The sequence below is a fragment of the Oryzias latipes genome, chromosome 23 (genome assembly GCF_053564925.1).
Source record: "Oryzias latipes strain Hd-rR chromosome 23, Olatipes_Hd-rR_3.1".
NCBI classification, from domain to species: domain Eukaryota; kingdom Metazoa; phylum Chordata; class Actinopteri; order Beloniformes; family Adrianichthyidae; genus Oryzias; species Oryzias latipes.
In genome coordinates this window covers 2,937,538-2,962,099 of record NC_136259.1, presented here as the reverse complement: position 1 = coordinate 2,962,099, position 24,562 = coordinate 2,937,538, and the positions used below count along the sequence as shown (strand labels likewise).

The window sequence follows — 24,562 nt, the reverse complement described above, 5'->3', positions numbered from 1 at the left end:
CCATTTTAGCTGCAAATTTAGAACCAAAACCGCCCAATCTGGCAACACCGTCGATGAGTTGCATACTCCCACCTAGTGTTGATGGGTGTGAACTGCATCCTCACGTTCGCTGAAACAACTTCGATTGATGTAGTTAGGGTGCTAGTGCTTATATCTGAGTAAAGGAGTAGCAAATCACAAAAGTGTCTCTGACTTGTTTGGTTTGATTGACAGACGGACTCATTCTGCTGAAAAAGCTCATCATGAAATAAATGGTCCGTCTGATTGTGATAAAAAAAGAAAAAGCTCATTCATTCATCTTCTACCGTTTATTCCCTTTCGGGGTCACGGGGCTACTGGAGCCTATCCCGGCCACTTGTGGGCGAAGGCGGGGGGCATCCTGGACAGGTCGCCAGTCTGTCGCAGGGTAGAGTGTCCACAATCACACACCCATGCCCTCTCACATTCACACCTAGGGACAATTTAGATTAACCGATTAACCTATGAAGTATGTTTTTAGATGCTAACCACTGCGCCACAGTGTAGCCCTAAAAAACAAAAACAAAGCTACTTTGGAAAATATTCTTTTTGAAATCCAAGTTTCTAAAATAAACAAAAGCCACAGAATTATAATAATTTTCAACATGACTAAAAATTAATATTTTAAAAGGCTGTTTTAAAATAAGTAACAGGTTTAAAATCTATGTGGTTTTTCTTTCTATATATTTATGAGAGAAATATTGGTTTATTGTGTGATTGCACAAGGTCATATTTATGAACAATTTGGGACTCCATTCTAACAAAAACCAAGAAAACAATCAAATAAACAATAAAAATCTATAAATCTTTTCCACCATACTTTAAGACCCAAAATGTTTTACAGTCACAGACCCATTCAGCCATACACGTACATTCACACACTTACGGCTGCCCCGCTGCCCAACAGTGGTGCCAACCTACGACCATCAGGAGCAATGTGGGGTTCAGTGTCTTGCTCAATAACACTTTAACATCTGGGTGGGCAAGGTGGTAACCAAACCTGTGGTTCTTTGAGCAGAGGTCAACTGCTCTACTTCAGCACCACAGACCCCCCTACCAACCACTGACTGTTCATGAGAACTGGACCCAGTGAGGAGTGAGCTTGTTGGAAGTCTACACCCCTACCACTTGAAAGTGGGCTGCACAAGATCTGTCAAACGTTTCTGACTGGAATAACTTGAATACAGAAAAAATATGGGGGGGAAAAGGATTTGCAAGAACATGTTAAAAAACTGTATCAGAGCAAAAATGGTTATTGTGACACAATGACTGAGTAACAGCTGTTTATTTCACTATAGAAATCTATGGGATTTTGGCTTTTTTGGAACCAGCTGGTACTTCCTGTTTGGAACGCCAGGGGGGAGGGGTCAAGTTTTTAAATATACCGGTAGACAAAGGACTGGACTAGACTGACAATAGGCAGAAAAGAAAAGTTTTCCCACTTCACACAACAATGATGAGATATTCTGTGAGTTTAGCTAAATGGCGATTTTCAAAAGTCAAATTTGCACGTCTTGCATGTGGATCCTCTCTGTCCTCACGGATGTGTCATCACGTTTTCCTGCTAAACCTGCTGCAGAGATCCACATTTATATCCCTCTCTCCCTTATTCCCTAATCTGCTTTGGGTTTCCCTGCTTCTTTTTTTCTCATTTAAATTCCATCAACTTTCTCTGCAGGCTTGTTTTAGAAAATCTTTTCTTTTGGCATTATGACAATGACACGCCATTCAAGCAGACCGCTTTGTATTCAAAGCACATGGAAATGACGGCTCACAGGCTTGAGTGCATGTGTGCGCGGGGCTCTGCCCATGGCTGACGTTGGCTTAGTGCTGTAATAATTGCGCATGTCGATGCTTTGTCATTATCAGGCCTTCTGCTGTGTGCATGAGTGCGTCCATGAGCCCATTCAGAGGCCAGCACTTTTGCTTTGATTAAACGAGCTAATTATTGATCGGGCAGGAACAGACCTGCAAAGCTGACATTAACCCCCTCTGCATGCACGCCTGTGCTTTAGTGTGTGGTTGTGTGTGTGCTTTAATTTGTGTGTGCCTGTGGTCGTTGTTTAAATTGAGTGGTAAAGAAAAAACAACAAAGGTAACTAATAATTCCTCCAGTAAAGATAAGAAATAAAAATTGGTGTCAAGGTTAACAGATGGTTTCAGTCCAAACTGTCTCTGCTAACGTTGTGGCTGATGCATTAAAATTTTGTTTTGTATAATTCTGGTCAACACCATGTATCATTAGTGACATTTGAAAGTCTCCATTTGATTTCAATTCCACTGCATTCAGCAATTTCTAGAGCAAACAGGAGGGCAGTAATGGATGCTGTGGGGCATCTGAACATAGTCTGCTGCTGTTTTTATGTGTTAACAAAGGTGAGAAATCATATCATTTAGAGCATCATTTAAATATAGGGTTATCCCATTTGCTTTGTTTTTTATTGGTATGGAAAGCCTAAAAGAGACTTATTATAGTTTTGTGTTTTTATGTAGTTAAATATCTTTGTATAATTCTATAAGTGAGGATTAAACAAAGGCTACGTTCACACTGCAGGGCTTAATGCTCAATTCCGATTTGTTTGAAAAAAGTCTTTTTTTTTTTTTTTTTTGCAAGGCCGTTCACATTTCCTATTAAATCCGAACTTTTGTGATTTCCTGTGTGACCGTGAAATGACCCAGAAGTGACCCGCATGCGACAATGGATATCAACAACAGTGTCGTCAACAGCGGAGCTCTTTTTGTATTATTACATTTATTTTCATAAGCCAGCACAATTACAATCTTCTCATTTTAAGAAGGCATTGGAGCCAGGATCGTCTGTACCCACTGTTGTGGAATGGGGATGTTTTTGTGCAGCGGCCTGTGTGTGTGTGTGTGTGTGTGTGTGTGTGTGTAAGAGAGAGGAGAGAGCTAGTAGAGCGACGGAGGGAGTGTGTGTGTGGTGGTGGTGGGGTGGGGGGCAGAAGTGTGTCGGGTGCGCGCATTCGTGTTGTGTGTTACGAAGGAAGGAGAACGGTGATAAAAGATGGTTTCCCCCAGAATAAATGCTATTGACTTTTTATTAACCCGCCCTGGAGAATCTGAGGGTCCGAACGGGGAGGTGAACCCCGGAGGAGGATCCGCCTTCGGCCCTGGAGAAGTTCTCCCCCACGCTTCTATCCATGGTCGGAAAAGAAATACAGTAATTACGGAAAATGTTCAACACCACGCTTGGCCATTTCGCTTGAAAGATTTTCAAAAACCGCCCGGTTGCGATAAGAGCCCTGGAGTTTGGTCTGAATAGAGCGGTCACTCCAAATATGAATCCAATCGGTGACCTCGCTTCCCTTCCACTGACTGTCTCAGCAGCATCGTCTGCCATGGTTGATGTTTATGTTCTGGTTCCGCCTACTTCAACGCAGAATGATGACTTTTGTAGCGTATCGATGACGTACGGGTCAGATTCATGTGGCCTGGCCGTTCAGACGGAGGTCGCATTTGAAAAGATCAGATTCGTATCGGATTCAGGACCACATACCCAAGTGGCCTGGTTCACATTTGAAAAGATGGGATCTGTGTCGTTCAGACTGTCATGAAAAGATCAGATACAGGTCGCATGGGGGAAGAAAAATCGGAATTGGGTCACTTCAGGCTGCACTGTGAACGTAGCCAAAGTCCAGGTTTGCTGCATATTTGATTTCATAAATTCATGGGTTCTTGGTCAAGCATGCCATGTGGGTGACAGCACGCTGATGGATTTGTTGTTCCACCAAATAACTGATAAAATTGGGGTCTTAAAGGCTTCAAAGTATATTTAAATAAAGTTGTGCCCAAATAACAAAACTTGGAAGAAAGGAGCATGGCTGAGTCACAAACAGATGACCAGGATTACGCTGTTGAAGCTTATCATTACTCAATTCCTCTGCCCTTTCAAAATCAATGAGGAAACGAGTGTCTAAAGAAAAAAACAAACATGAAAACAAGGCCAACACTATTATATACCATGCTAAAAAACACAAGTACTACCACAGCGACCGCAGAGCCTCCTTTCTCCACGTCCGTCTGTATACATTTATTAGGTGGAGAAAACGATGATTAAGGAAGATCCTTCATGCCGTCATGTCGTCATGACGACGACAGAAAGTCAGGACGGCGCTGGTGCCCCACGCAACACACTCCATAAGGATGTTTTGGTTGTGAAGGACGAGTTGATTCGCGTTCCAGAAAGATGTGCTGCAGTGGATGCAGTTCATCTATTAGAGTAAATGGTAGATTGTGTTTACTTGCAAAGAGCTTTTCTACCTTTCTGTAAGGCCCAAAGTGCTTTACAGTCACAGACTTATTCATACATTCACACATTGAACACTGGCGCCAACATTCCACCAGAGGCAAGGTGGGGTTCAGTGTCTTGCCTAAGGACACTTTGACACATGGACGGGCAAGGCGGGAATCTAACCTGCAATGTTCCGATCAGAGGACGACCATCCTACCACTGCGCCACGCCCTACTGTAACACATTTAACCCAATTTTGCAGAGAACAACTTTATGAACAAGCGTCTGTTATTTAAAGAGCCTAAATCATGCAAAATCAACGCTTTGAGCTCCTAAGTGTCTTATAATGTTCCTTCCTCAATATAAACAACCCCAAAGCGGTATTTTGATCCATTCACACATTTATTAGCATTCCTCTAAAAACCTGATCTCTGAACACCAGCCCCTCCCAACCCTCAAAAACGAGCGGGTCCTCATATTATGATGTCACAAAGTGAGGTACAGCCCCTTCCAGGAAGAGTCTGTGCTGCCAGCACCGCCCCCAAGCTAACACACACCCACTTTCTCTGAGGAAATAGCTTTTATTTGAGGTGGACAAATGCACATCCATCTTTCCAAAAGTTCAGATATTGCTGGTTTTTGTGGGCGAGACGCAGACACGCTGCCAAGGCCTGATCTAGGAGGATGTCATGAAATGGGCGACACCCACAAGGAGAGAAAGGCGGAGCCTCAGAGATCGAGTCGTCTTACTTCAGAGTAGGAAAAGAACTCGTGAAAATAACTAATATTTCATAGAAAATCGTTTCTTTAGTGTGCCAAAGGTAAAATATTATAAAATACATGAATATAGTTTACTCTGAAAGGCTTAAGAATAGCTGGGACATTCTCCCCTGGGGGGAGCGGTGAGCTGCAGACTAGCCACGCTCGGGGGGGCGACAGCTGGGATCGATTCGCCAACCTTTCGGATGTTGGACGATCTGCTTTACCGCCTCAGCTAAACTGCCGCCATTAACAGATTCTACCTTTGATTATCTTTGAATGGCAGAAATACTTCAAAAACAGAATAGTTTTTTGTTGGGAAAGTGGGTTTGCAGTAGGGTTGTGCCGTAATGGGTGACTGACCTCACTATGGAGAGACACCCCCCCCATGCTGCGAGTCGACACCATAAGCCACGGTTACATGTGCAAAATATCTCGATAGGATCTATGGTTGGATTAGAATTCAACCGTGTTCATGGGCCCAGAAAAGCATTTTCAGATTATAACAAACGTTCAAATGGGTCACACTTTCAGTCGGAATAAATCATTCGCACATGTGCAGTAGTGTTTGAAATACCCGAAGAGGAAATGAGTTCCGCTGAGAAGCTACAAACATAGATACCTGGCAGCTCCGTAATATACAAGACGATCTTCTAAACGTGCTTTTATTAATGTTACGGTTATTATGAAGCGCCTGTTCGCTCATCATTTTAATTTTAATCCGTGTGGTCAGTGCTTTTTCTGTGGAAGAACGGAGCCGGAAAGAAGCCAGGGTTAGCAGTATGCTAACATGCGCTAACAACATTAGCCTTTGATGAACATAAAATCCATGCGGGAAATGCTGCAATCTGCACGTAAATATGTGGGAATAACATCAGCCTTTATTTTGTCTGGACACGACTGGAATCACAAATCCACGTGTTTGTTTGAACAGTTTCTAAGGACTAAGCGACATTTCTGCTTTGAAAATCTCACACACCGCCCCAAAGCCGCTGTGTGAGCTGACGGTCCGAGCTCTGCCCGGAGACACACTTTTACCGGAAGACCCGGTTCTCCTGAGTTTGGTAGCTCGTTCACCTAGAGCTGCGGTACGGATCGGAGTCTCAAGTCTCCCACACATAGCGCACACGTAACAAAGCATCCTCCCTTCCCCTCAAACACAAAGCTGTAAGTCCGGCTGCTCTGCTCAGAGACACGGTCGCTCTGTCCACCGGTCCATCCGACCAATCAAGTGCAGGAGCGGACTACTTCTTTTCTATTTTGTTTATTTATTTATTTATTTTTGTTAAAGTCACTTCCCTCAGTTCATACTGGATCATCGCGGATGAGTCATTATTTGGGAAATAAAATAAATGAAGTAATAAAGTAAAATAACGAATAATAATTATATAAAAACCAAAAATTAAAAAATGGTTTACAGCAAACATCGTCAACTGCCAATTTAAGGGACATCGCCCAACCCTTGCCACATCAATGCAAACATTTTATGACACAGAACCTCATTCATCGATAAAGCTTGTCTTACTGGGAAAATGTAGAACTTATAAAGCTGTGAGTCAGTGCACATTTACTGTTTCATAGCATATAGTAAATGAAACAAATACTTTTAACCATCTGTACCTGACCGAGTACCTCGTCTCTGCTCCTGCTCCTACACCTGGCTGTGGTTCCTGTCTCAGGCTCGACTCGCGCCTTTGACTGTCCCCCCAACTCCATCTGGATGAAGCTCGTCTGCTGGACTTTATATATGTAGTTGTAGAGTTAGATAAGTTAATTCTTCTCTAAGAGTTCTGGTAAATCCCCTGTCCGTCCTGGGGGAGGATCCCTCCTTCATGTGGACACCCCTGAGGTTTCTTAGATTTTCCCGGAATACGTTTTTTTTAGGAGTTTTTCCTTATCGCAAAGGGGGTCTAAGGGCTGGGATGTCCAGTATAGCTTAGTCAGTTTGTTAGTTCATTTTAGTATTTTCCTATTGAACTCTTTGTATTCATGATCCTTTTGAGTTCATGTTTTACTTCGAAGCCCATCGAGACAACTGTTGTTGTGATTTTGGGCTATACAAATAAAATTGAATTGAATTGAATTGAATTAACACTGAAGCTTTAGCTCGTTTCAGTACCGTAACTCTCTACCATTTACACAATAAACCTAATTCCAGAAGATTCTGAAGCGGAGCAAAGCGGCCTTTACAGTAATGAACTGTTTACCCAATCGACGTAAATCAGCTGATTCTGTCGCAAGACAGACGTGATGTGTTAATGATGTGAACGCTAACTCTTTAGTTTGTCATGTGTTGCATAACGGTGCAACGTCGATACGAAAAGCTGCTTTTCTCCGCATCAGAATCAGCGGATTCACGCTGATTGCATAAACAGCCAAAGAGTTACAGAATGTCAAAAAGCGTTTTATTTAGAAGTCGTCGGTGACATCTGAGCTGTAAAAGGGTTCACCTGTCATGTAGGCTGTTGTAGAAGCAATATACCAAAGGCTCAAAGTTACACTTTCCCAGCTGGATTTTGGTTAGCAGCCGTACGCCGGACTGGCAACCTGTCCAGGGTGTAGCCTGCCTTCACCCAACAGTTAATGGGATTGGCTCCAGCAACCCTGTGACCTGAAAGGGATTTAGCAGGCTTGAGAAATGGATGACTGGATGGGTTGTCAACATGCTGTGAGCGTTCATGTTCTTCTGTTGTAACATCTCACAGACAGAACATCCTTTTTCTCTAGATTCTCTGTTGGTTAGCTAAAAAACGGATACAATGTTCTTCCTGATGGTTTGTTTGTAGATTCTTTTTCAGTGCACCACAGAAAGTGATGACTGAAACATTCTTTCAGTTTGACATTGACGACTCCTGATGGCTGCTGTCAGTCTGCCTGTTCAATGTGTCACCGTCACCTCGCCGTCGCTCCCCCTCTATCTCTTTCTTGCCCTGCGCTCTCCAGTGAAAGACGGGCTGGAAATGCTCTTGTTTGAGAAACACAGACTCGCAGTTGGAGCCCATCCATTCCTGTTCGGCGCGCTGATGGAGGCAGCAGCGCTCGACTGACAGGTACGCGGATTCAAACGGAGGAAATGTAAGCGGCGTTGCCACGCATCACGGCGAGCGGGGACTTCCAGGCTGTCAAACACAAAAGGCTTATTGGAATCAACTGGCAGATGTTTGCTAGAGGTTCCTCCTGCCTGCTCTGCAGTGTGTGCATTTGGGTTGCAGGCAAATGAATTTCTGGTTGATATCATGTGAAGTGGAGTATACTGCTCTCCTGCTGTTGTTGTTGTTGTGGCGATGCCGCTGCGTGTCTGAAGCTGAATCCAGTTTTATCTAATAGGTTCTCTCTACCACTGTTTTGATTTTATTTTGGCAATTAGGTTTTGCAAGTTGTTCCACGTAAGAAAAAAAAAGAATTTGGTCTGTAATGTTCATCATAAAGCAAAGTTCTAAAGCAGAGGTTCACCTCTTTATTTGTTATGTAACGCTGGTTGTCAATGATAGTGGTCAAACATTTCTGCAGGTTTCCACACTGTAGCTGCTATTTTCCAAGCAGATTGTCTCTAAAGCTGTGATGTTTGGGGCTGTTGCTGGAAAACATGGACTTTCAGCTCCCTCCACAGAGTCATCGTTTATTTTTTAATACAGATCAGTCATCCTGTCGCCTTTGCAAAACAAGGAGCCCCAAACCATAATGTTTCCACCCCCATTGAGTGCAGTCTTCCCCCTTCATACACGATGATTGCCGTTCATGCTGAAGAGTTCCATCTTGGTCTCATCTAGGGGTGTTAGAAAAAATGGTTTCGGGGATAAATAACGATAGTTCATGTGGCGATACTTGTATGGATTCCAAATGCTGCCAGGATTATATTTATTGAATTATTTATGAGCGTCCTTCATCGTCTGACTCTTGTTTTCCACTTCAACCTCTGACCACTAGTTGGCAGCAGAGAACACTGATCCTTTTTGAGCAGCTCTACATGCACAAAACAACAGGAAGACCTCAGAGAAGCAGCTTGTTCTGTTGTTATGCGACACGGGGATGGGTACTCAACTGAAACTTTGTGCCATGTTTCTGCCAGCAAATGTAAAAACGCGGTTTGCTGTGCTTTTTAGCGGACTTGGATAAGAACGAGTGAAGCTCTGCAGCTGCACAGCTGCTAATAGGCTAATGCACGGAGCCAAAATGCTGTCTGCAAAGCAGGCCAAAGTTCTGCAGAACCTCCCAGCAATAGATTCTAGTCCTGATGGATCAGAGTGATGTGTCCAACGCTCTGAAGAAAGACCATCGTCGTGGCGATGAGCGGTGAAATCCGTGTTTACTTCCACGTGTGAGAAAGTGGAGCTGCAGTGCAGACTGTCATGGAAATAAAGCATCTTTGCCACATTAAAGCGTCTCCTTCATCCTGTCATGCTGCCTCATCATCATCACTTTATTGTTTCTGGAAAGAATTGTTTTTTGTTTGATTTGATTGCGTTTTGAAGCACTGTTCCGGCTCCTGAACCCTTTAAAAGTACTGGAGAAGCTACATTAAGCAATATTGAAAATAACTTTATTTGCTCAATCCTACTTTAAGAATAAAAAAAATGAAGATGCCTAAACCAATAAGGTTCTAAAAGTGAAATATATTTTGTTGTGGAATCAGACAATATTGACTGTTGCGTATTGATATTCAGGTAGAGTTTTTTTCTAAGTCATACTTAATAAAAAAATAAGAAAATGTGTTCTAGTACAACATCGGGATACATTTCTTATCGTGGGACGCGTATCAGGATGTGTATCGTATCGTCAGATGTGTATTGGGATACGTATTGTATCGTGGGATGTGCATTGCGATACGTATCGTATCGTGGGATGTGTATTGGGATACGAATCGTATCGTGGGATGTGCATTGGGATACGTATCGTATCGTGGGATGTGTATTGGGATACGAATCGTATCGTGGGATGTGTATTGGGATACGAATCGTATCGTGGGATGTGCATTGGGATACATATCGTATCGCGGGATGTGTATTGGGATACGTATCGTATCGTGGGATGTGTATTGGGATACGAATCCTATCGGCAGACTCTTGCCGATACACACCCCATCTGAACACATGACCTTCTCCCATTTCTCCTCTGGATCATCCAAATGGTTTCTGGAAAACTTTATACAGGCCTGGACATGTGCCGGTTTAAGCAGAAGGACTTTTGGAGTACTGGAGGATTTGAAACCATGACCATGTAGTGTTTTACTAAAGTGACCTTTGTACTGTGGTCCCAGCTCTCTTCAGGTGATCACAGCTGATCTCCCCAAACTGCTTGATTATTGTAGATTGGTTTATTCCAGTGGGGTTCAGGTGAGCAATCTTGTTTCTTGTGTTCTTTGACAGGTCTTTGGTCTTGGCCCTGGTGGAGAGGTTGCAGTCTAAATGTTTATGGGTTTGGACAGGTGTCTTTTCTACAGATAAGCAGTTCAGACAGGTTACACTAATGCAAGCAACGAGTGGAGGATAGAAGAGCTTCTTGAAGAAGGAACAGGTTTAAAAAGGAAAGAATCTTTGCTTGTTTGAAGGAGATAAATACGTATTTTCTTCTCTATTATACAATATGTTCTGAAAATATCAAACAGTGATTTATGAGGTTTTTTTTTATATTCTGTCTCTCACAGTTGAAGTGTATCTGATTACCATTACCGACCAAACTCACCCTTTTAAGTGGAACAATTTGCAGAATCTGACTGAAGAATACATTATTTCCTTTCACTGTTAAGTAAAATACACCCATTTAGACAAAACTGTTGAAGATCTGCTTGTAATTATTTTTTTAAAATGATAATTAGTGAATTAATATTAATGAAGAGCAATGTTTGAATTATTAAAACCTAATTTCCACTTTGTGATGCACAGATGTTGATACTTGAAACTGAAACTACGAAAGCTTCGTTTTTCTGGATTAGTATTTGACTGACGAGATATTTTTTCAGGGACGGAATAATAATCACTTGTAGAGAGGATAAAACACAACAAGGTCACAGGAATTAAAGCGTAAGGCGAATCCAGAGAATGACTTTCTACAAAATTGTATTACTTTACATTGTTTAAACGCGTCATGTATTTCCAAAGGTATTTTTTGGAGGGGCTGCATGATGGTTCAGTTGTTGGCACTCTCGCCTCACAGTAAGAAGGCCCTGGTTCAAATCCCAGTGCATGCATGGGTTTCCATTGGTGAATTGGTGACTCAAAATGTTCCTTGGATGTGTGTGGACTGGTGTCCCATCTGGGGTGTACCCAAACTTCATCCAAGAGTAACTGGGATAGGCTCCAGCAATCCCATGCCGCCGAAAGGGATTCTGTGGATTCAGAAAATGGATGGATGGATTATTAGGAAGAATAACACCTAAAATGACACATTGGTTGAACTTTATGTATGAATGTGTGGACGAAATGTAATTTTTCATTTGAAATAAACTGTAATTCACTACAGTGATCATTCTGATTAAACGACAGGGTGCCAAACTAAACGGAGTTCTTTGTGTCGTGCAATAACGCCTACAGCCGTGAAAGTCTGCGTGGAACCCGTTCGTAGCGGTCTGAAGCCCGTGAATGAGAACCCGCAGGCGTGTGTGCTGCTGCCTCTGTACATGAAACTGATTGAAGCAGCAACACTAACAGCACGCGCCACTTGTTTGGTTAAGCTTTGACGTCAGCGAATCCCCAACGGCCGTTGTCGGCCCAAGCAAGTGATTGTTGTGAGCGCGGGAGTCAATTGAAGTAATCTTGTTGCTTTCCAGACGGTCTGACTCGATCACCAGGGGCAACAGGCACCATGATCGCCTGTCACTCTGAGAGATTTGCAGAGCGTGAGGTGAGAGGCTAAAAGAGAATGACGGGGGGAAGGGGGTGGAGGGTGAGACGGGAGCAAGAGTCTTGCCGAAGGGCATTAGAATTGTTGCAAAGACGGCGACAAGCTGCTTCAGTGTGAGCACTCTGCTCTGTTGGCGTTTTGAAGAACAGGCATCCTCACGGCTGACGGACAGCTTGATAAAATGGGCTTCACTCTGAACGGCCCCAGGGTTTTCTGCAAGAAAGCACACAAATTTAACACATCCAGCTCTCTCACAGAAGATACTTGCAGAAAGAGATTTACAATTTATTAAAGTTTTATTTATTGATGGTTAGTTTGTAGGATCTCTGCAGCCCGATGAAGCCATCGGTGTCCCTGCAGCTTTCCACTTCAATCCTTTCTTCCTCCACCAAAGACAAGATCTCTACGTTTGTGTGGCGCTTCCGTCTGAGGAGAAGCACTTTTTTTGGCATTTTCAACGTTGTAATGCTAATATAATAGACAATTTTCATTCATCTTTGTCGTTTAATGATGAAACGGGACGTTTACTTCCGCATTGGTGTTCGGATCTGATGGTGACAGATGAACTTCAGGGTTTGTGAATGAAAAGGAGAATAAAAGCTGCAGCGATCCTCTGCACCCAAACGTGTCTCTGAGCTCCTAATTTTACAAATGAAACTCCGCTTTACTGACACTGAACCCCAGAAAGCCGCCTCTACAAACAATAATCTGATTTTGAGTCGCCAAAGTTCAGAATCTCTTTGTTTTAAACCTATAATAGTCCGGAAATAAAGCTTCACAGAAAGCTTCACATCTTTCATCTTCAAGCGATGCTCCGATAAACGGACAACTTCGGTGTTTTCTCCTTGTTAATCTATGACGAGACAAAAACTCGTAAATTTACGAGTTTTTATCTCCTAAATTTACGAGATAGAATGTCGTAATTTTACTTTTTTTTTGGTGGCCCTAAAACTCTGTCGTAATTAATAGATAAAAAAATAAATAGATTAATAATTTAAAATCAGTGGGTAAAAAAATTAAATAAAAATAAAAATGACAAGAAATAACTTTAAGATGCTCTGCCAGAGAGTCGTCTTGCCTGATGGGACGAAGAACAAAAGATTTCTTCATTGTTTCTGTGGAGCAGCGCTGGGACAGCCGTGTGTTGCTGAATGTGCTCCTCCTGCTGGTGAAGGCCTCATGTGGGGCCTTAGAGAGGGCCCCAAGAACATGCTGACACCAAAAACATCATTTTTATCTGAGTGGGTCTTGAACATATTTCTGCTTTTCTAATGGTTTTAAATCTTTTTATGGGATGAGAAAGTTCTTTTAGTCAGGTAACATGTTTGGAAAGATCCACCTATCGACAGGGCCGCAGTAATGAAATGTGGGGGCCGGGGCTGGACACACACATTTTATCAGCCTGCAACCTCCTTTTAGTACAATGTTGGTCTCTGCTTTGTATTCCTTTTAAAATTCTTCGAAATTGTTAAGTCATTTTTATTATTATTTTTTTTATTTAATTAATAAAAAATATTTTTTTATTAATTAATGTTAATTAATAAACTGATTAATGCGTTAGTGAATTGGCCAACAGTCATTTCCTGCAGTCAGATTAGTTTGTATACTAAAAACATTAAGCTTCTTAAATACTTTCCCTGTCCCTAATTCAGTACCAAACTAATTTGTTTTTTTTAAAAAACTCTTTATTTAGCACATACCTAACAAAAACTCAACTGCACGAGTTGCTGATAGAAGGCTGTCATGTTTTATATGAAACACAAGTATCAAATGATGATTATCCTTTGCTAGATTTTTTTTCTTCTAGAATTTAGTGCTTTTTGTAACACTTTATAAGTCACTAATGCTTAAAAAATACTCTTAATAATGCAAAGTATTGCATAAAATTGTCTTTTATTTGAGTACTGCTTTATTATGCAGAAATTAAAACGAATAAAGAGACTCTTATGTTTAGTGTTACTGTACATTTTTAGCCATGTGGCTCTTCAGAGGAAATAGATGAATCTAAAGTGACCATAAGTTGATTTCTTAATGTTTTCTTGTAATGAGAGTCAGGACGTTGTTGTGTTTTGCCGCATGTGAAGTCTGTGTGTGTGTGTTTGCGTTCTCAGGGGGGCGTTTTCCGAAGTGGTTCTGGCCCAGGAGAAGTTGAGCGGCCGGATGTTTGCGGTGAAGTGCATCCCCAAGAAGGCCCTGAAGGGGAAGGAGAGCAGCATCGAGAACGAGATCGCCGTGCTGAGGAAGTGAGTGCAGACACACGTGCCCACCGATTTTCCCGTTACCAGGGCAACCGTGCATCGCCCCTCGCTCTCTCTCTCTGTCTTCAGAGCAGAAAAAAAAAGCCCAAGTCACGATCGGCACCCCACCTTTCCTCACATACGGCGCTAAGCAGCTGCAGAGCATTAGCAGTGGGCGGAGCCGACCTCTGGCTGCGCACCTTGATGGGGCTTTTGTTGTCACACGGGGAACCTGCGGAGCACAGGGTGTACCTCATGCTTTGCAGACAGAACCTGACATTTCATGGCTCCTGGCTGCGGTTCTGCATCAGTGCTGGTTCAATATGGCTCTTTACAGTCCAGCTTTGTGATTAATGCAGTGTTTTTCAACCAGTAATGGTGAGATGGTCAAGTGTGCCGTCTGCAATTACCCATTTTCACTGATCTAAAAACATTTCCCATCTCCAGGATATCAGCTCTGTGTTCATCCAAACAGGACCTGATAAACACTGAGTAGTTTGGAATATGAAAGATAGTAAAATACTTTTTTCTTTGAGTTTATTTGATTCTATTAAAGACATTTTAATAAGAATGACGGTACCGCGATTTAGCCGTAGCTTCAGCTCTGTATTAGGAAAAGTCCCGCCCCTTTAACTGTCTCCACCAATCATTCTTGGAGGCTTAATCATATGTCATCAAGTGGTTTAAGTCTTCACTTCCTTGTTCTGATTCTGCTCATAAAGTCTCTCAGTTCCAACAAAAATACCAGCTAAAGTTCGTCTTTAGCGGTGTAGCTTTCCACAGAATCCGGTGTCAGACCGTGGAACAAGAGAACAAAAGAATGAAGCTCAGAGAAGAGAGTCTGTCTGCCATCACTACATCTCCCAGGATGCATTGGGTTAAAGTGACAGCGTCTCAGCGTACAATGACTCTTCCCTGTTAAACGTCTTAAAGCACAACGAACACACATCAACCAGTTTTGAAATCTTCTTGAGGAAATCAGAGGTCAGAGGTCAACAGTTTAGTTCTCCTTCCAGGTTTGTGTTTCTTAACAGCCAAACATCCCAGAGTTTGGTCCAAGTCATCTTTGTAACTGAAACACTTTCTAAGAACGTCTGGATTATTTTATATGTTAAACTTAAGAAGAAGTAATAACAACGTTTAAGAAACAGGATGAAGGTGAAGTGGCCAACAGACACAATTAAACTAAATTCAAACAATTTAATCATCTAAAAAGAAATAAAAGGTTTTTGTTAAAGTTTTCAAAGACTTCATCTTTGATTAAGACAAAAGAAAAACTAATGAAACTTCAACATGTTCACTTTTTGAGTAGCTACAGAAAACATAAATACAATGTTAGACTTTTGTATAAAATATATCGAACATATTGATCATATAATTGTTCAAAAAAACAGTTGCCTTTGCACCAACATTGAAATAAATATTTAAAAAATAAATCACTATTTAGAAATAATATGTTTGTTTTTTTGTGAGGTTACATAAAAGAGGGAAAAAAAACTATCAGAGTAAAATGTCAAATAATTTAGTTTAAAATTATTACTGAATACTGACTTAACTTTTATTACAACTTTTAGAAAAAAACAGCTGCAACTTCCAGCTTTTTTTGCCACAATTATCACAGAAATGCCTGTGAGATCATGGAGGGACTGTACATCAATACAGACTATAGAGTTTCTCCTTTTTTAATTTTTGCCGCGAGATTTTTGTCAAGAATAAAGCGTGCCTTGGCTCAAAAAAGGTTAAAAAACACTGAATTCATGACAGGTCTGAGCACCCCAGCCAAGACAGACAAAACCACCTTTCCCAGTGCTCTGAAAACTTCTGGAACGTGTACGCCAGACTGTCCGTGGTACCAGAAGCACCTTCTGCACATCCTGGAGGCTTCACGGTGACAGAAGATGTCTGTGTTTAGCTGAAGAATGTGAGCGCGGTCCAAAACGTGAAGTGTAATTGCAGCTTTTGAGGAAAATGCTGGCGAATGGGGAAGCTGCAGTAACACAGAGCAGGCAGAGATGATGTGGCTGCGGCACATATGTGCGTTTGTGTTCATGTGTGTGTTGACATATAAATCCATACAGAGAGGCTGTTGTGGTGACTCGTGTCACATGCTTTCAATGTGTGTTGCACTCGAGTGTGTAGCTTTATTTAGCCAGTCTGTGCTGCCCACTTGTGCTTTATTTATAATACGCAACCCAGCTAGGACAGCTTTTATTTGGACCAGTGTTAAGGACACACCTTAAAAAAGAAGTTTAAAACATGCAGCAGGGCAAACAAGTATTTAGTCAGCCACCAACTGTGCAAGTCCTCCCTAAAAAGATGAGAGAGGTAGACCTCAACTGTGAGACAAAATGAGAAAAGAATCCGGAAAATCACATTTTCTGATTTATTTTTTATTTTTTTTATTTAGAATTTATTTGTAAATTAGGGGTCAATAGCAAAACTTCAACTCTTTGTTATATACCATTTGTAGGCAATGACAGCAGTCAAACATTTTCTGTAACTCTTCACAAGGTTTTCCCAAACTGTTGCTGGTATTTTGGTCCATTCCTCCATGCAGATCTCCTCTAGAGCAGTGATGTTTTGGGGCTGTTGCTGGGCAACACGGGCTGTCAACTCCCTCCAAAGGTTTTCTACAGGGTTGAGATCTGGAGACTGGCTAGGCTCTCAGGACCTTGATAAGCCGATCCTTCGTTACCCGGGCAACATGTGTTTGGGATTGTTGTCATGCTGAAAGACCCAGCCACATTTCATCTTCAATGCCCTTGCTGGTGGAAGAAGGCCTCACTCAAAATCTGCCGATTGCCAAGGAGTCTGAACAAAATAATGAAGACTGTATCTTGGATTTTATGTAGAAAACCTTAACGGTCATTAAAATGCTCCTGTCTGCCTTTAACTCCCTTTTGTTGTTGGTTAAAATGACGTGCGCTAAAATAGTCCCAATGAAAGGAAATGTGAGCTTTCTCTGTGCAAGTCTTGGTAGATAAACTAACAAAAAATAAGGGCTGAGTCTTAAAATTAACAAAAAAAATCTTAATAAAACCAAAAAAGAATTCACATAATAATTTAAACTAAAACGCATATGTTAAAAATATTGAATTGACAGAACTAATAAACCTTGTTTGAGCTAAAATCTTCAGTCATAACAGAACTGCACCATGATGCTATTGTTTTTAGACATGGACTTCAATTCAACACTATAACCAATTGAAAATCTAAATGTAATGTATAGATGTGAGATTGGCCAAGGAGATCAAAGTTAAACTTTGATGTCGCTCTGGACTCGACATGAAATCTCTGACAGTTTTCAAACGGGAATGTCATCAACAGGACTGAACGCACAGCACAGAGCTTTATGGAAGTACTGGTACTGGCAGAGGAGGCGTCCACAGGGAATGGGAGGTTGAGCTTAAATAAAGAACTCTATGTACCTACAAAACATGTAACAAAGTTAGAAATAACAGCTGGGTTTACGCGCCCTATAGCAATGCATTGTTGCAGCGTGCACAAAGCCAACTGTTTTGCTAAATAATGCAATAACTGAGCTGACCTGGGTGTGCAGTGCAACACTATAACATGAGGTAAAGAGGCTGACATTCATTTAGAAAAATGGGCTTTTAAATGAAAGCGATGAAGAACATCAATGAGGACTGACAGTCATTCAGGACCGTAAGAGACGATAGCTCTGCTGTATGAGAAAGTGAATTAATTTTACAATGAGGAAAACGTGCAAAAAGACAGTTTTCACACCTTCTGGTGGGAAAAAAGTAGAAAAATGGTCAGGGGTTGCTGGAGCCTATCCCAGCCACTGCTGGGCAAAGGCTGGGTAGGCCCTGGACCGGTCGCCAGTCCTTTGCAGACTTGCCTAATTGTTTAATTTTAAATCCCACACATTGATTGTATAAGAGAACAAGACTGAGTGACTCCGCCCCCCTGGCATTCCAAACAGGAAGTAATCACTGGCTCCAAGAAGCCAAAGTCCCATAGACTTCTATAGAGAAATAAACAGTTGCTACTCAGTCATTCTATTGGTCAGAAAAACTATTCTTGGTCTGCTACCTTTTCTCTTAAATGTTCTTAATAATCCATTTTTTTAACATTTTCTCCTTTATCATTTATCAGATGCCTCAATGGAGGCATTTGTCGCCTGCTGGCCCCCACGTCAAACTTTCAAAACATTTAATGAACAAATTCTCCCGAGCCCGCTTTCAAGTGAAAAGGTTGTGGACTTGCGACAACCTTACTCTTGATTGGTGAGACTGGTTGCCATAGAGACAATGGGTCAGACCGTTTTAGACCGATCCCTGCGTACTGACTTAGCCTGGTTCCAACATGGCAGCTACGTCTCCTCATAAAATAGCGACTGAATTGGCCGCATTTTATTGGTGCCGGAAGTAAACCATTTTCTGTGAGAGAATTCAGTCACTCTGTCCAGGTCTCGCATACAGTCAATGGTTTCACCTCAAACTTGTCCACAGATCTACTGCATTTTAATAATAATAATAATAATGATGATGATGATAGCGACCATCATATTCTTCATTCTACAACAGCATCACTGGATGTGTTCCAGCAGCTGTTAGACCTGTTTGTCCTTCATGTTTGCTTACTTTAGGACAGTACCATCATATGCATTATCAGCAGGGATTTTCCAGTGCTGACATGCTGACCGTGGAGGTCTGGATGTTCATTCATGTGTTGTGGAGGGAAGCAGCAAAAGGAGAAATGACACTTCCTTTTGTCATGGTGCAGCTGCTCACATCAGCTCTCCGACGGTGTCATTACACTCCGACTGTAGGCTTCCTGCTCTTCATTATCCCGGGCAGAGCTCAAACACACACTTTCTCCCTTTGAAACCTATGCCGGTGTGTTAGCGAGGCTGTGAGTCATGGCGTAGCGGTTTGTCCGCTCTGCCATAGCTGTTAGATGCTCACCTGTGCACCTGCTGCGCTCGTGTGTGTGTCTGTTAGGAACACCGGGGGGAATCCGTCTGCAGGGCAGATGTTGGCTAAACCACACACGCGCGCACAAATTTAATCGTGCTGCCACACCTCTAAATACTCTCGCTGTGCTGCTGTTACCACGGAAATGAGCGACCTTAGTCACCTTTCAGGCAGATACTCAGCAGTGTTTTACTCGGTTACTCCCCTCAGTTCATCAGCTCACCTGTTCTGCATCCTATTTAAGTCCAGTTGTGCAGTTGTTCACTCTCTTTCTAACCGCAAGCGCTGCGTTCGTCAACCCCCCCCCCCCCCCCCCCCCCGCCCCTCCTTCCACCTGTGAGCTCCGTTAGGGGTAGTTATTACCCAAAAGTTTTATGGAGATCTTATCTCATGGAATTGTACGGAGCCTTATGCCAAACAATAGAATGCCAAAATAAATATTTTACTGCATGAGTTGTCACTGAAATGTGAAAGGACGATCAGCGGACGTGAAGATGTGATGGAAGGGAAATGCAAATTGAGCTTTTTATATTTATTCTTACAGTGTTTTTGCTGTAAACGGAAAAAAATGCTCATTTCTGTTGTAACGACCTCAACTGGGTGTAGACTAGAGGTAAGTTCTTAAACCCAAGCCCGCAATCTGGGTCGGGTATGGATACTAAACTAAGGAATACTTGTTATACATAAATAATTTATTTAATTAGGTAATTGCTATATAACTACTACTAAACAGGAAGCGCAGCTGCAGTATTTCTCCGCGTAATTAAGCGAGTATGCATCAAGATTTCTCTTTCACTCTCTTTGTCTGGCCTCTTATTCTGTGTTCCAGCGTTATTTCATTGTGCAAATGCATTTATCATGATCATAAAAATATGTAGATTATTTAACCTTAAAAAATCTTGCATTTTTTTCTGCCAAAAATACTATAGGATAAATTGAAATTTCGGGTTCGCTTCGAGCTCGGGCCTGCAAATCAAGATAACTGGTCGGGCCTGGGTCGGGTCGGGCTGGATTTTTTAGGCCCAATCTTACCTTTAGTGGAAGACAGCGCGCAGACAGAAATCCTGTTTGGAGGTTTTAGCATGTTCTTGGTGCATTTTTACTGATCATCTGTTCACACGCTCTCGTGCCTCACACCTTCCAACCTAACATTAGTGGTGCAATACCGGAGCTGTCCAGCCGTACAGTTTAGATCCAGATTCCAGCTCAGATGAGGAAAACAAAGACGTCCATGGATCTGTGTGTCTGCAGGTGGATGCATCAGAATGGAGCGGAGCGCGGAGTCTGTTGCTTGGCGTAGTAGCTTCTACGTCACAACCACAAGCTCTTTCCAACAGCATTCTTGCATCTGCTACTGATTCATTTGAGTTGAAAAATACTCTAATACTTTAATCTTGTTTTCTTATATGTTATCCACCAACAAAAAAATCCTCAAAATACATGTTAAAAACACCAAAAGCTCCATTTTCATCAGAATGGGTCTTTAAAGTTTTTCACCTGCTTATTTAGAGCCTGGAAGCTTTCATACTCATGCTGATTAGATTTCAATGAAAAGAAAAATGATGCAAACTGTCATGGTTCGGGTTTCTTTCAATTGGTTTTTGCTTTCTTTTTTGTCATGTTTGAGTTCTGTTTCCTGTTTTATTTTGAAAGGTTTACTGTTTTGTCAAGTTTTTTGAGTTTTACTTCCTTGGTCCCAATCTGTCCTGATCATGTTCACCTGTTTCTTGTCTGTCTTGTCTGTATATAAGTCTTGTCTCTGCCTTCCTTTTGTGCTGGTCCATTAACGTCTCTTCCCTGGCTGCCATGTTTTCAAGTTTTGCCCACAGTGAGTTTTGTTTTGTTACCCTGCTCTGCAGCGCCTTTTGTTAATTAAAACCCTTGCCCTGGAACCGTGTGGCTCCGTCTCTGCATTTTGGGTTCTTCATGCTCCCCAGCCCTCCTACCTTGATACAAACGAACAATTATATGAAAAACAGTCAAAAACTGGATCCAATGGGGAAATGTTCAAAAACAGCTTCTATGTCATTTACACCGCTCTGTTAGTAGAAAAAGTTTTCATTTTAGTCTGGATTGTGGCTTTTTGATATATTTTTGGGGTCTGAATCTTTGAATTTGTTTTGTTTTACTGAAATTATTGGATTTGTGCTCTCTTTCTTAAATGACTGTCCAAAATGCTACTGCGGATCCTTAAAACAGATAAAATCCCACTCCACCAACGTTATGCTCGTTTCATTTGATACTCTTTTATTTCCTTTTGGATGTTTTAACTGTGTCATCTTACCATGCATTTCCTCTTATTGTTTTGTTTTTGTCTCGGACGGTTATGTGTTCCTCTGGTTACAGTACCTGCTTTACATTGTGTTATTCCCCGTGCAGCATTGTCTGAAATAACCGCAGATCCTTTGGTTAGTTTGGGTTTTCTAAGTCGTGAAAATGATGAAATTCTTCATGGAGATGCAGCGTGTCTTAGATCAATGCTACGTGTAGAAAAGCAAATGGTTTGCTGACGGCCGGTCTTTTTGCCTTTGCAGGATCAAGCATGAGAACATTGTGGCTCTGGAGGACATCTATGAGAGCCCAGACCACCTCTACCTGATCATGCAGCTGTAAGTGTCTCCTCTTGCTGTTTTTGAGTTTAGAGAAACAGAAAGTCCCACTCTACTGCAGAAGATGTCTTTTAATTATGATTATGCCGTTTTTAACAAAAAAAAATGAAACTGGGGTTGTTCTTTAGGACATAGATTCTGCAGAGCGGCGGGAGTTCATTAGAATTTGCCCTCTAAGTAATGGGTGGTTGGTTAGGGTTCTCTTTTTACACGCTCTCCCACTAGCCCCTCACTACCCCAACCTAACATTAGCAGTACAACAAATGTAACCAGTTATATTGGAGCTATCTATCCGTTCAGTTCAGAGCGGATGTCAGCAAAACATTAATGTCAGGGCTGCGACTCGACTTTTGAAACTTTTCTTCTATTGTAGTTTTTAGGGGTTACTGTATTTTAGAAGTGACAGCTGTAGAGCAGACGTCATGTGACCCGTAGAATTTAAGTGTCAATGAAATGTCTGCAGTTCCTCAGAATAATAACATGCTTGGTTGAGAGGGAGGACAGATGCCAATCCATGAACAATCAGCTTCTATGTAAACAATAAACGCTTCCATATCTAAAAAAATATGCATATATTCATCAGATTTTATAAAAATTCTTAAAATAAAAATTAATTAAAGATACAAAATTAGCCTTATTGGACCAGCAGGTCATTCATCCTCTCCTTTTAAACACAAAACATTCACATCACTGTTGAATATGAAATGCCTTCTTATCCCAGCATCACCTCACAACACCATAGCACATTTTGGTGTAGTGGTACCACTGATACCACAACAGCCAACACATTCAGACTTATATTTCTGTTGAAGTGTTTTCTGGCTGACGGCAGAGAATAAATGAACGTTATCTACATTTCCTCCGCTGGCACTTACATCACCTAAAATGTTTTCCAGCCGAACTCCAGAGGCCTTAATTCTTTCTGAGCTGTTAAGCTGTAGTGTTCAAACTAACAGTTGATCCCAGGAAGCTGCTGATCATTGTGTTTACCACGGTATGCGAGAGATCATCCACTTCTCTGGCAAATGAAGTCCCATCATTTCACTATTTTCTTTTAAAGCAAACACCCTGCAGATGTGCCTGCCGATTCTATGACACAGATAAGCTCTATTTCAAACATTTCCTTGTCTGCTCCTGATTCACAATCTGATTAAAGAAACGCTCAGAAATTGTTTTACATCATCTGCTCTCTGCTGTCTATCCTCCCTCTTCTCACCTCATTTCTGTTTTCTTTCCTGTCATCCTGCTTTTTCCTCATCTGGTTTGATTTTCGAGCTGGTGGAATCTGTTTAGCGTGTGTTTAAAGGTAAAGCAAAGCTTTAACGAGGACCATCCCAGATAATGTCATTTAGCAGTAACCTTGAGAACTGCCACAGTGAGCTTTAGAGGCTCCACGTATGTATGAATGGGAAGTGGCTGTAATTCTATCCACTATCAAGTCAATATGTCAACACTGCTGATGCTCTCCAATAGGCTCTGGACAGTTTTTAAATTTAAAAGCTCTACTGGAGGAGAAGTCGATAATCAAGCAGATTTTAAAATGAATTTACATACAATCATGCAATGAACTAAGAAGAAAATTTGTCATTAAAAACTTAAATATGAAGCTCCAAAATGACACCTTCCTACTCTCTTTTTTTTTTTTTGTAATATAAAAATAGCCTGTTTGTAATTTTTATTTACCGATAGATGTCCTGTGTACTTGCCTTTCAGTCCATCTATTTTCTTTTGACAATCTTGAAAGCTAAATGCTAAAGAATCCAGCAGATTGCAGAATGGCTTGAAAACAAGACCTACAACAGCACATCAGCACACACTCACTGTTGCCATAACGAACACACAACGAATAGATCTATTCTCCTGCACGTCTGCTCTGCCAGCACCCACATCCATCACTTCAGTGTGGCCCTGGGGTTTGTCTGGATTTATGAACCTCTCCTTGGCCTTTGCACAACAACGGTTAGAGCTGCGTGTTATTCGGACAAGATAAGGGTGTATTTTTACTATAATTTCTTACAAATATACGTTTGTCTAATAATATAAATTTACCCAGCTCTCCACGTAGTGACATCTGCATCTAACGCTCTTTGTCTTTTTTTTTTTTAAATTACGACCTTTAAGTCGTAAATTTACGAGAAAAGTGAAAGATTAACGAGGAAAAGATACCAAAGTTTTCCGTTTATCGGAGACAAACTAGAAGATGAATAGTTTGAAACTGAATTTCCTCATTTCTGTTGTGCTGAGGTTAATGCTATATCGTTGTATTGCGGGTAATTTAGTTGTGATTCGGGTAATGCTGTTGCATTTTTTCTTTTGTATGTAGTGTGAGCCCGGCTGTAAAATCCATAACTGCACAATTTATACACTTTTCTTGGACAGAAATGAACATTTTCACACTTTTCTCTCTTATTTAAACTCTTAAAGTTAAAACTTCCGTAGAAAAATAAGTCTAGAATAGAAAGCAAAAAAAAATCTTTGCAAGTATCCTGTACAGGAAACACAACACAATGTGCTGTTAAAAAGGAAAAACAACATGCAAAATTGCTGAAAAAAATCAGCTAAACTGCAAGACCACAAAAGGTGAACAACAGAGAGAGGGACCACTGTACTACAAAAAAAGTGTTATCTTTTCAACCATTAATGCAGGTCTAAAAGTAAAATTCAAATGTAATCTTTGAATGTGTGGGTTGTTTTTTTTTGCACTATTGCAGTTAAAAAAGAAATTGTGTTGGCAGACATTAAATATTGAGCCAATAAGTTTCAACAGTATTGTTCAGGTCTGACCCATGCAACATTGATGTCCATGAATGCAACACCAAGGCTGCAACAAACTCAAACATGTCAGTCATGTACCAATCATTCAGTTGGTTGGTTTGTAAGATATACCTGTGCATAAAGATGCACACT

The 24,562-nt window shown here is 41.4% G+C and overlaps 1 protein-coding gene across 2 annotated transcripts in view; it reads left to right on the top strand.

Annotated features, from left to right (window-relative positions):
• camk1da (calcium/calmodulin-dependent protein kinase 1Da) overlaps window positions 1-24,562 on the top strand; it is a 176,640-nt gene that overhangs the window by 105,670 nt on the left and 46,408 nt on the right. The window contains exons 1-3 of one of the 2 annotated variants that reach the window (XM_078941769.1): window positions 7,947-8,079; window positions 13,981-14,112; window positions 21,581-21,655. In XM_078941769.1, the coding sequence (XP_078797895.1) occupies window positions 14,030-14,112; window positions 21,581-21,655 (158 nt within the window). In that variant the 5' untranslated portion in view covers window positions 7,947-8,079; window positions 13,981-14,029. Of the gene's footprint in view, window positions 1-7,946; window positions 8,080-13,980; window positions 14,113-21,580; window positions 21,656-24,562 lie in introns of those variants that run through there. The other variant, XM_011473673.4, reaches the window with a different exon arrangement.